We start from the raw sequence: 13,120 nt of genomic DNA on the forward strand, positions 1-13,120 counted from the left end.
TGTCTACTTTCACTTTTTTTTTTTACCAGCCAGAAAGGTTTATAGAGTAGAAAAGAAGCTCTGATCGATGGTTGGTACCTGTCAAACTGACTAACTCACCAGCCACAGTCATAATTTACTAGCAGTTGGCTGGTAGCTGGCGGCGATTTCCCTCCCTCCAAGACATGGGTGTGTTTGGAAACTAACTGTTGGACAAAAGGTTGCATCAATGCCCCATCCTAGACCCTCCTATCCCTGCCCGCCCAGCAGCTATGATAGAATTAAACACAATAAAATAACTTAGGCTGCCATAATGATGCTAAAAGACGTGAATATATAGATTTTGAGTTACCGTAATGCAATCAGTACAATATTGGGCCAATATTAGCGTTTTATTAAAGTCTCATCCACCTCCATTGATGCAGTTTGAATACATATGATTAATCAATACTACATCGGTTATGAATGGGAAGCCCCTAACCTGAATTGATTCTAATGCAACAGTTTAATCATATGCACATACACATTCAAGTTAATATGCTGGAGTATGGCTAGGCTACGGAGAGGCACTGTCTTCTTCATAGAGCCCCCGAACCTCGCTTCTTATTTCCGCTGTCTTGCCAATCATTTGTGGCACAAGTCTCCCTCTGAGTGATTCAACCTTTTTGGATGGATTTATCGAGTGACTTGGAGAGTGGCGACGAGCACGGAGATTGGGGAGGAGAACAGATCAAGTGGTTTAGTCTAATGAGTCCTGTCAACAGTGTTCTGCCTATAAACAAATAGGGCTGACAGATGACACAGTGGCAGCGCTCCTCTCCGTCTCTCAGGCAAGCCACCTGTCGACGTCGGTTTGGACTCCAGGAAATGTGTCGCTCTGTCGGGAGAGCTCTCCACCACTTTCCTTCTGATTAGCATATTACTCTCTCCTCTCTCTCTCTCTCTCTCTCTCTCTCTCTCCCTCCCTCTCTCTCTGTCTGTCGGCCTGTCTGTCTGCTCTCCCTCTTTTCCTCTCAAACAGAAGCCCACACTTTTTTAGGGCATCATGAAGAGTCATTAGTCATTATTTTCTCCGCTGTCTCTCTTCCCACACATACACTGTCGCTTGCCAGCCTCTGCCGCCGCTCGAGAAATTATGAATTATGCTTGTGTCTCTCTCTACAGGGGCTGCGACTAGTGAAGCGCCGACCATAGAGCTGCTGCTTTGTTTATTCCTTCTCTTAACGGCGGCGTATTTTTTTCCCCGGGCCCTGTCAATCACGTTTTAAACTATCCCGGTCACCGAGTAACACCGCGGCGCGCCGTATCGAGATGAACTGCCTAATTTGTATCGGCGTTGCACAACTTGTCAACCGTGTTTGGTGTGACAAAAAGAAGCCCGTTTTTTTTTGCTGTTGTTGTCATTCATACCCGGCACAGTAGGGACCGCCCGCCACGAAATGTTCTCCATTTCTTAATCTCACCATGAACACCAGCATGGATCCGTGGCCGCATCCCTGCTGCCACTCACTTGGGTTTAATTGGTATTCATTCAGAAGTCTGCTCGGCGCTTCGCAAGCTGTGCAGTCGCAGTATGTGGCTGTTTGACTTTACTAAGAGCATGTCAGATTAGAGTGTTATTTATCAGAGTGGATGCACAAGAGCCAGAAGAGTAGGGAGGGCGGAGGGGGATTGTTGAGAGCGATTGGTCTTTTGCAGTCCCCAGCACATTGCACATCTCTCGCCTTTAATCCAGCTGTGGATATAAGGCCTGCAGGCTACAGAGGCTCGCAGGAGCTGGGAGAAACACGACAGGCCCTAAGCCGATGACTCAGATTAAAAATGGGCGCTGTATACCGATCTAAAGCTATATGACAGGGGTGACGAAGATTTCCAACTCGGGGCTTGTGGCGCGGTGCCTAAGAGGATTTCCAAATGGCGCGAGTCTGTTTTTTTAATACATCCAATATAATAGGAGCATTGTGCAATGTGCTGTGTTTGCATGCCTTTCGCGTCGTTATGCAATGTGGCATATTGTCACGGTGACAGTTTCATAGTAGGCCTACATATGCTGTTTGAAGCAGTTAAGTGTAGTCCAAATTATTAATGCTAATGCCGCTATAGCTGATTTAGCTTTCCTCTTGTTAGCAGCATTGAACGCTCAAAACATACAGTGGAGGCCCCTAAGGGATTGTGCTGCTGCCAATTTCATTAATGATGCTCTCAGTGCACAGCAGAGAGGAAGAGAATCCACTGATTTGGAAGTGTGTCAGTCCCCCTAAGAACTTATGCATAACTAATCCTGTAAAACCCATTGATTACTGACGCAAGCCTGTAGAGGTATTGAGGTATTGATTAAGGATTCTTTAAGGCTCCTTATTTACAAATGCAACACTTTCCAGCTAAAGATTACTTTTTTCCTTATAACTGTAAGGCATGTAACCTATCCTTGGTCACTAATTGCTTCATCCTGTCTCTTGTCTCAGGGCTGAAGGTGCGTGAGGTGATGATCAATGTGTCCCGTCAGCAGGTGGAGGATTTCCATGGCCCTGAGGACTACTGGTGTCTCTGCGTGGCCTGGAGCCACCTGGGCACCTCCAAGAGCCGCAAGGCTACTGTCCGCATCGCCTGTGAGTATGGAAACATTAGTGGGATCACTGCTGTTATGGACAAACTCTATAGAGAGTTTGCTGTTGCATCACGAAGGAGTAGCCACGTCTGGTGCCATCTTGGAGGTTCATTGGGGAAGTAGCAGTGTGCAAGTAATGTATAAATATGTAACGACCAGGCAAGAAAAGGGTGTAGATCCATTGAGCAATGTTATAAGTAAAAGTGAATAGTCTGATAGATTTGTTTCCAAATTTAGGTTAACTAACAAAGACCACACCTCAATGGAATGCAGTTTAAACAGTTTATTGCAATTTGTGATGTCGGGTGAATTGGAGGAACCCAGGGAGATGAGACTCAGGGCAGGGGCATCGTCTCAGTTCGGAGTCTTCAGGCTCCATCGTGTCCCTCTGTGGTTCCTATGGAGAAAGGATTGAAAAGACAGAAGGACAAGGGGTTGGGGGGGAGGGACGTGAGAACTGGAGCAAACAAGGGGGAGAGGGTTAGACAGATGTAGAGCAGAGTTGGACAGGTAATTGTGTGGAGGAGGTGGAGGAGTTAGGCGTGGTCTTGTTCCTTAACCTGGTTATGGTGTTAACCTCATTTAATGTGACAGTAAACTGTCTTGTCAAGCCTCTATCCAAAACAGAGTTGCCGCTTGAGAAGAGTCAACTCCGTTGTTAGCTAGCTTACTAGGCAGGCTAATCAAAGCAAGTGCAGTGTTAATGTTAACATACAACTACTAGCCACTGCTAATGCTAACTTCTACAGATGTGTTTACAACAAGACAGTGATGGTTAGCTGACCAGATACTATGATTTGCTAGCTAACAAGTTGACATTATCCAAACGCAAAATTGATCTGATTTATCAAATCAGCACAAAAAATAACTAAGTCTATTCAATTGCTTTGAAACGGCCAAGTCCCGAGTTTAGAAATGCAAGCAGCTGTTGCCCATGAGCTATGGACCTCCAATATGGCCGCCAAAGGGACTGTTATGTCACCCGAAAGCCCTCTATTGTATTGAATTTTGTGTTTTTAACTTGTACAAAAAGTGCAAATACCAGTAGACAGTCTTTCAATATAATCATCAATCATTCATCAATGTCTTTGGAAGGAAGGAAACGAAAATACTGATGATGTAATGTCGAAATATTTGTCTGCTGGTATTTGCATTTGGCACTGTTTGCACTTTTGTACTGTGCACCTATATACCTGCCAGTTGAACTGAAGGATTCAATGCAGGCACAGCAGTTCCCTATAGAGCTGGCTAGTCACATGCTACAGTGATTCAACAAGTGATTTTCCCCATGTTAGCCATGTCCTCGTCCAATTTCATTCTATTGTTGATTGATCTGAATCAACTAGGCTAATCTACGGGGTGAAGCAAGCTTTCATTATGTGATTGCTATCATCAATGATTGCGTATGTTTCAACCTCTGTGTTTAAAAATAAGGTTATCGTCAGACACATACGTTTCCATGACACCTACTACAAAACCCATAAGCCTCACCAACTCCTGACCAATCACACAATCAGAACAGCTCTTATGCTCTTACAATCATTCCACTGTCACTCTCTCCTCAGCACCAGTGTGACAGGGTAGCTAGCTCTGTGCTCCATAACATCCCTAGTATCCTAGTACCCTGCACAGCTGTTGGAAAAAAATGTAGTCTTACCGAATAAGTCTGATCCACCGTTCTTTCAAGCATTCTTGGGGAATCTGTAAAATGCTGTCCAATATAGTTTTTCTCAAATTCCAAAGTGCAAATCCAATTTAGTTATCCGTTACTCTTGCATCGTAAATTCTCTGATTGATTGAATAATTGGAACCATATGGAACCCAGCTATTTTGAAATATGGGTGCTACAAATGAACAGCCAAAATACTTCTGGAACCTTGATGACGTCGGGATTACCACATGACCAGCCAGCTCTACATGTTTGGATCCTATATAACTAGGGGAAGTTTCATGATCCTAGGGTACATGAAACACCCGTGTCAAAATTTCAAGAACATATGATCGTCAAACTGAATATGTCTGTTTTTGTACATTCCCATTAAAGTTAATGTTTTGAAGATACAAGGTTTTCACTGGATAGCAGTGAAGCGATAAGCTATCAAAGGGCATTTCTTTAGGATGGGCAAAAAAGGATCAGTCAGTATTGTACGCACATGAATGTCCAGGATGATCAGAGCAATCCTCACAGACTTCCTCCATCCAATGTATCCTCCAAACCACCTTGTCAACAGATTAGCCAGCACAGGGCCCCGGGAGCCTCTCTATCCTATATAGGCTATAGTGGGTTTTGAAGGTCGTCGAGTGCAAAGCCGGGGGCAGGCCGACTAGCGTTAGCGCTGAAGAAGATTGAGGCCAGGCTGACCGTAGCACTTGACACTTGACGGCTGCCTCTTATCTCCCCACGCAGACCTGAGGAAAAACTTTGAGCAGGACCCCCAGGGGAAGGAGGTGCCAATCATGGGGATGATCGTTCTGCACTGCCGCCCCCCAGAGGGAGTGCCTGTGGCGGAGGTAAGACTGGCGCTCCTCACTCCTCCCGTTCCACAAAGAGGAGAAGCTTACACTCCCACAGAGCAGCAGAGATCTACATCGGAGTAGCCATCCTTATTCTGCAAGAGTAACTCTCTGCCTCAACAAGATAGCCTCTCAGACGGTCGATCCTATCCTCAGCTCTGCTTTCTCTGACCTTTTAGAGATTGATATTGTTGTGTTAGACACCACCGATAAGCACATATAAACATTTAGGAATGAAGGTGTTGGTTCCAAAATGAGATAGCCACCACTTGGGAAGAAGTGTCACCTTCTCGTGTGTAAATGCAAAGTTTTACTTCACCCGTTGTGGGTCAAAATGAATAAGTAAGGTTCAAGAGTCTTCTGTGGATTCTTTATTCAGACATGCATGGTTCAGTTCAGTGTTCCAGACAAGCAACAAAGAAGTGACAAAGACAGGAGTTGAGGATCCACTTATATAGGTTGAAGTAAACAAAACTATAAATCTTGGCCCATAGCCAAACCCACTTGGCTCAAAACCAACCCACCAGTTCGGACTTTTAACCGCGTGTCCACCTATAGAATCACTTAAAACCACACATAACCATATATAGTGATCATGCATGCATTCAAGCACTGATTACATCATTGTGGTAAGTAGGACAAAAGACACTCCACTTTGCAGGACAAAGGAAAGCAAGAACAGAGTGTACTATTCATATAAAAAAGCACAGTATACATTTTATTTCTTACATTCCTCCCTTTTGTCACAAGGTGACAACTAAGATTAAAATAAAATAATGCAAAATGCAGCCTATGCCATATAGTACGTCACTTGAACAGTGAGGAAAACATTACTTCTAAAGTTACAAGCAAGCTATAATCAATGTAGATAAAAACAAAAAATAAAAGAACACAGCTGAAAACAACATTCCATCTTAATTCATACAGTCATTCAGCATGAGTTTAGCAAACATCTCCTATATTGTTCCTCCATAACACAACAAACAATACATGGTACATCACAGGATTAATCAAATATCAGTCGTTTGGTCAGAGAAGTCACAAGGCTATGTTCACATTCACTTCTTAGTGATTTCAGGCACGATCACTACTGAATTGTAGTGATCACTATCATCATAGTAAGGAGGGACCCACTCTTCTGGTGGTGTTCGCATTTTAACATACTGCTGTACCGCACCACCAACCACACCACCTAACCACCTGTACATGAGAGCACGCATACACGTCAGAGTACAAGTGCAGAAGCAAAGAACTATGCCAAACACAATTACAACTGGAATCAATAATTGTATCATGATTCATAGCACAAATTTAAAAGAAAGGATAAAGGAGGTAGTTAACTTAGGTCACTTGGTTAGTGATAACACCTAAACAGACTGTATCCTCTATAAATGAGCCATATTAAATGATAAACTTCAGGCTTCTCTTTTCTAAATGGATACATAGCATTTTGATAACTTCAGTGAAATAATTTATCCAAGTTCACACTCTCTCCAAGTGCCCAATCTCCCATTTCATATCTCGTCTAGTGGTAATCAGCGTGAACAATGAATGTGCAATTAATGTGTGCTGGGAACAGATTTGGGTTGAGGTCAACCTCTGGCCCTTGGCTTTATAAATGATTCAACATGGAAATGGAGGAGTGATGTCATTCCGGTGCCGCTGAATTTACAACGGGGATAAAAATAGTTGAATCTGAGCGGTACTGACCGAATCACAATCTCCCATCTAGTCCTTTGTCAACACAAATGAGCCCAGCCACAAGAGATGGGAGTGAATAATGTAGAGAGCACAGGGCAGATATCCCCAGCCCAGTCGATTTCGACGCACCTCGTCCATGAAATATTGAGATGGCAACCGTGAGTGTGGTAGTGTGAGGTTTCAGAGTGCTGCTGCAGGACGGATAGGACGCTAGCAAACACCTCTCAGGCCTAATAGAATTTGAGCCTGTGGTTTTGAATGCACCGTAAACATTGCGCTTCTGAAGGGTGTGTTTGGAAATTCCCTTGGTCAGCAATGATGTCAGGGCGAGCTAATGAGACTCGAGTCACTCGGAATGGGATCAATTTTGTATCATGTGGTTAAAACAGTTTATATAAGCAAGAACCTGACACTTTGCAGGAGTGTCTTTCCAACTCTCGAAGCCTCATTTGCATGAGGGAAGTGTCACACCAAAGATTGCTGAATATACTGTAGTTCACCACCATTCTTTCCTATCCAATTATTTTTATGGTCATATTATACGTTTTAAGCTATATATTGAGGTGTTGTTAATTTAAAGATTGCTAGTGCTTATTTCACTTTAGATTCAATTTTGTTGGAGTCAGTATTGATAAAAAGTGGATACCAAGATACTGGCTACGAGTTAATTCACAGTATAATAAAGGAGTTATCTGCCTTATGGTTCCTGGCTAGGTACGTTTTATCACCTTTAAGTATTTATCATAAAATATTCATATAGGATTTGATTAGTTAAAAGTTGGCAGGTGCTAGACCTATTCCATTCTCCCATTCCATTCTCTTGGACAGAACATCTTGCCAGACTCTAAAAAAGATGGTAATTTAATGTTGCTTTGTTTATGCATGCATGAATTATTAAATCATAAAGTAATACTTTTTTCTTCTGTTTATTATTACTTTTGAACAAGTATAAATTATTGCTACAAAAGTTTTTTTTTCCTCAATATCTTTTATTTTGAAGGAGTTACACATCTTTCCACTATAGCGGAAACCATGCATCAATGGTGTAAAACATAGATCAACACAAAATGTGTTTTTAAACCAAAAACATAATGTTATGAAAACAGAAAGAAACGTTGTATAATCAAATAATAGTGCATTACCTTTGTAAATATAAAAGAATTATTAATTATATTAATGATTATATTATTATTTTATTATTATGAAATTTCTTACTGTTTAACAGTACTTTTAGGGTTAATTTTAGGGGTATAATTAGGTATACCTGGGTATACTTATGTATACCTATAATTAGGTATACTTATGTATACTATACTTATGTATAGTTTTTACTTATGTATACTTATGTATACCTAATTAGGTATATTGTATAATTAGGTATACCTAATTAGAACCTACAAAAGTGATGTGTTGAAGTGTTGAAAGGGGCTGTTGCTATATATAACATGCATGGCTGTTGTACTACCTACTAAATATTCAGTGTAAGCATTTAAATGGAAATCAGTCTGATGATTTTCCACATTGTTGTTTAATTAGCATTAACATTATATCATTATTTTATATAAAACAAATGTATTAAACAAATAACACACAATAGGGCTGAAGGGAGAAAAAGGCCCAAAGTGCAAAATGTACCTGTTAATGTATGACGTAACCTGTCAACTTTTAACTATCCAAATCCAATATGAATATAATGATAAATACTTAGAGGTGATAAAACATAACTCACTGGGAACCATAAGGAGGTCTACTTGCAGTGTCTTGAAGACTCCAAGTCACTTTTGAACTTACACTTAAAAATATTTTTAAGAAAAAGATAAGTTTGAGCAAATATCATATTCCAAGTTTGTAGCTTCTATTGCATTCATTCAAATATTGACTTGCACATATGTAAATCCCCACTGAGCACTAGCCCTGATTTCAACATGCTCCGCTTTAGCTCTTATGGCCCAGAATCTCTACATCTAAGTACAGCCTACATTTAGCCCAAGCAGTGAAATTAGATATTTCATATTTGTATATTGCCTAAACCATCTTAAATATGAAAAAAAGATGCATTAAACAACTCTATAGGTGTGTTGTAGTTTTTAACTGCTTATCAGACAAAAGTAAACTATGCATGTGCAAGTTGTTTGAAGCAGAAGAGAGCTGGAGGAGAAAACGTTGGAACAAGACGCGGAAGAGGCACAGCTCAACATTTGGGAAAGCAACATACTCTACAATTTTAGGTACATATTCTGAATTTTTATTAATTAACAGTCATTTGTCTTGTCTTTGAGTAAGTAGGGTGACACATTTTGGAAAGAGTCCAGGCAGAGCATGTGCATTAGCTCATTACCTACCTAGTTACTCTAACATTAGCTAATCTAGCTCTGGTCTGTGTCTTGTGCCTGAAAATGAAGTCTTTGCTAGGAAATACGCATGTTTATATATCTCAAGGTGGTTGTAAAATACAATATTTAGTATTATTAGCATGCTGAATGTTGCTGTCATTTTAATTTTGGGTTGTAGTTGTGGTGGGTAAGCCGGTGCCATGCTAATTGTTCAAATACATAATGGCTGTTGTCCGTAGTTTATTTATTTTTGAAAATTTCTGTGATGGAATTGTGTGTAAAAATGCAGAAAATTACAAAAGAAACTTTGTTCCTAACTGCAGAACTATTTTGCTGCACTTACTTGCTGTGATGCTCCAGCTAGAGAATGATATATTATTTGATGCAACTGACATTTATCTGACAGTCTAGTCTTTTTTCAGGATCCCATTAGCCACAACTTTTTTTTTTTCCTGACAAGAGGCACAGTGACAGGTGCTGATTCTGAGGAGTTGTCAGGTCATGTCTTGTCTGGACTAAATCAGCCCTGAAATTGTACTCTGACCCGGCCTCCTTGGAGTTAATTTTTTGTGTTGTGCTCACATTGCAGAAGCTGTCATGACCTTGCACAGATGAGTTACAGAGGACCAAATCAACATTGCAATGGTGGAACATATTAAGCAGGTTCCTGGACAAGCTGGTGGAGGGGGCTACGAAAAAAAATAAAACTTTAATCAGGACCTCAGAATTTTCTTAGTTTTTGTTTTTGGTGTATTAGAATCTGTATTTTACAATTTCTTTTAATCTATTAGTTTTATTATTTGGTTGAATTTTAGAGAATTTTTTTGAGTTTTACAGTTTATTATAACTAGTACTAGTTTTTGGTTTTCATTTTCAATTTTTATAGAACTTTACATTTTTGTAAATATTTAATTTTGCTAGTGTGCTTTTATTTTAATGACTGGCTTAAATGCCCACCTTTAAATCTGTTCTTTAAAATAAATGTTTTTTTGACCAGCAATGCAAATGCAATGCAGTTTCTCTTGATTTTGAGGAATTGTAAGAGAAAATTTGTTTAAGTTTCAGGAAGTTGTCTGTCTTTGCAGAATAACAACATGGGAGTCAATTTCAGTGGTATACCACTTTACAGTTATGAACCAGTGGTCATTTTAGAAATTGAAGTATGAATATACAAGGTCCTTTTAACACCTTGAATATAACACTTCCAATAATGACCTATAAAAATAGAACCAGCCTTTTGCTAGAGACATGCCATGATCTAAGAGGCAGACTGAACTGAATTCTCTGTCTCAAAAATGGGCAAAAAACAAATACTAGCTTACATACATTATGTGGCAGTGTTCCTTCATTAGATAATTTACTTGATCAGGCTCTAAGATGCACTGAGAGATATGTATCTCCCAGGCCTGGGAGTTGCAGGCTGGGGCGAGAGACAGCGGTTATAAATAGAGAGTAGGAGCGGCGTCAAACAGCAGTCATTCCAATTGACTTGGCTGATCAGAAAGCCTATAATCAGAGACTGTCTTTGCTATAATCTTTCACGACTTTAGAGAAGTTGATGGACGTTTTGGTCGTTTTCCTTTCTGGTTGCGAGACGGTTGATAAAACAGATTCCATTAAGTAAGTTAAACTAGCTTGTGTGCGTGCTATGCTGTCACCATAACGCACGCTTTGATAATGTCAGCAGATAACGTTACACTCTCAAATTGAGAATGTCAGGCTAGCCGACTCACATCGGTTTATGGCTTCACTGCTACACCAAAAGCTTTTACTTTTCACAGAATTATCATTAATGACCAGGTTCATTGCACTTGTCCATATGGTCAAAGTCCGTATTTGCAACTGCAGTTCAATTTTGGTCACTGTGCCAATTCAGTTTCCAACAATGAAGTAACTTACCTTTTGATTGAGATGGCACCTCACTCAGCAATGCTGTCATCGAGCTTTTATCTAAGAAGTCAGCCAGCCCATCTATTGTTGATTGCAGAGTTTTTCGCCACTTCATATCTGAGGTGAATGACATTGACAAACCAATATCCGATTCTTCAAGCCCCTCCATGTGGAAAATTTACCTCAATGTATCATTCTCAATTGTTTCTGACACTATAATGGCTGTAGAAAAACAAGATCATCAGCATGAAAACTGGTTTATTCTATGTGTTGCTTGCTATGTGTTTGTTGTATGTGTTCTGGGTACGATTTCTGCAAGTGTCTTTGCAATAGTGATGTAAAATACTACCACTAAGGGACTCAAAGGGTCGCCAAAGTCATCAAAATTCTACTGGTAGCAGCTTTAATAAAACACGAATATCAGCCTGATATATTGGAAAACTGATGTAAAACCCTAAGGTCTTTTTAGTTGCTGAAATGCTGTTGAATCAATACTGATTGTGTCATGGCTATTATATCGTCTATTAAACATTAGCCTTTCAACCGAATTCACCCAGACGTTTTCAAACATCTATTCAATAGTTAATCAACAGAAAAATGCTAGTGAGCCTTATCTGTGAATTCAGTGAGTTCTCAGGTGTTTTGCTACAAAAATACCTTCATACATTTTATCCGAAAGAGCACAGATTGTAATTTTTCCATGGTTAATAGAAAGTAGAAATGGGTTATTTGTAATTTCGCTCCGGCGCTCCCAATCCAAAACCAATTCCCTATTTTTACTTCACAGATATCAGGGAGTGTGAATGCAGAGCAGATCTTTTAACTCTGTGAGAAAGGAGTCCATGTGAACCCCGCATAATAAGTTTCTTTTGAGAGGTTACTCTGAAAGAAAGTGTGAAATGAACAGCCAAACTAGAAGCCAATTTCAACTTCCTTGACTGAAAGCCTTTAATCCGAGATGAATCCCCTTGATCTACTGTAGCTCAGGTAGACAGCCCAGGCTACGGCACAAAGGGGAATCAACTAAATGCTTTTGCGCTGTGATACAAGCTGTTCTCCGTCGAGCCTCGCAAAGTCGCTGCGATACTACTCAAAAACAAGTTAGCATTTAACACCGTTCCTCCCCCTGCCTCCCGCGTACTTCCTTGCTTATTTCTGATTCCCCCTGCCTGGCGCCTCTGTTATTTTCTCATAGGTCAGAGAAAGTCTCCAAGAGAGCAGATGATGAGCTTCATTATTAAGCCAAGCAATTACATCCCCCCCAGCCCGGGCCAAAGCCAGGAGCTCCCTCTATTTATTTCGTTAAGATAAGACAGATCGGGGTGGAATAGTAATGCGCTGCCACATAGCTCGGGGGGGTGGGGGGGGGGAGGTGGCATTTGGGAAGCAACAGGGGAGGCGGATGGGCAACGCAGGCCCCACTTTGTGTTCTCCCCATATCTTTTCTGATTAACCTCCGGAGCAGGAGAGCACAGCCCGAGCCGGCAGATAGCTCCCCCCGACGCTACCTGCTGCTGTCGGGTTCGCGCTCGTATGAACACACTGAGGCACGGCAAGTTCAAAGTGTTTGTGGGTATCTGTGTGTGTGCGTGCATGTGTGTTGTTGATAGGTTTGCGGTGAGAATCCACCGGGCGGATTAGCTCCGCGCTCGGCGGTGTCGCTTCTGATACGCTGCTCGGCGGGTCTCGCTGGCATCCTCCTCCGTGTCCCCGGGGGCGGCCTGACGGAGACGGTTAATCCATGTAATTGCGTTGATGAGATACTCAGCAATTAAAAAGTTCTGCCGCCCACGCTGGCTGCACCACGGGCAGCTGAGAGTTGCCCAGAGGGGGGGGAGGGGGATCGCGCTTATAATTGTGACGCGGCGATGCTGTAGGAGCCCGAGCATGACTCAGCAGACAATGCTGTTTTCTCCGTATGGCGGCGTACCATGTTTGCACCGCGTCACCTTCAAGCCCGAACGGCCAAGAGAGCGAGGGCCGGGGCAGAGAGGCACAGAGGCACCAGGGGGGGGGAAAGTGCAGCAGCTGGCAAGGACATCGGTTTGATCTTGATCGGCGCGCTCCTCATAAGTCTTTATGATGGCTGCGGTGT

At 41.6% G+C, this 13,120-nt stretch overlaps 1 protein-coding gene across 1 annotated transcript in view; it reads left to right on the forward strand.

Annotated features, from left to right (window-relative positions):
• The window catches only part of unc5db (unc-5 netrin receptor Db), a 75,220-nt gene that overhangs the window by 17,726 nt on the left and 44,374 nt on the right, over window positions 1-13,120 (forward strand). The window contains exons 4-5 of the mRNA XM_071911512.2: window positions 2,445-2,588; window positions 4,995-5,098. Of these exons, the coding sequence (XP_071767613.2) occupies window positions 2,445-2,588; window positions 4,995-5,098 (248 nt within the window). The remainder of the gene's footprint in view (window positions 1-2,444; window positions 2,589-4,994; window positions 5,099-13,120) is intronic.

Source organism: Centroberyx gerrardi, chromosome 8, assembly GCF_048128805.1.
Source record: "Centroberyx gerrardi isolate f3 chromosome 8, fCenGer3.hap1.cur.20231027, whole genome shotgun sequence".
Lineage (NCBI taxonomy): Eukaryota > Metazoa > Chordata > Actinopteri > Beryciformes > Berycidae > Centroberyx > Centroberyx gerrardi.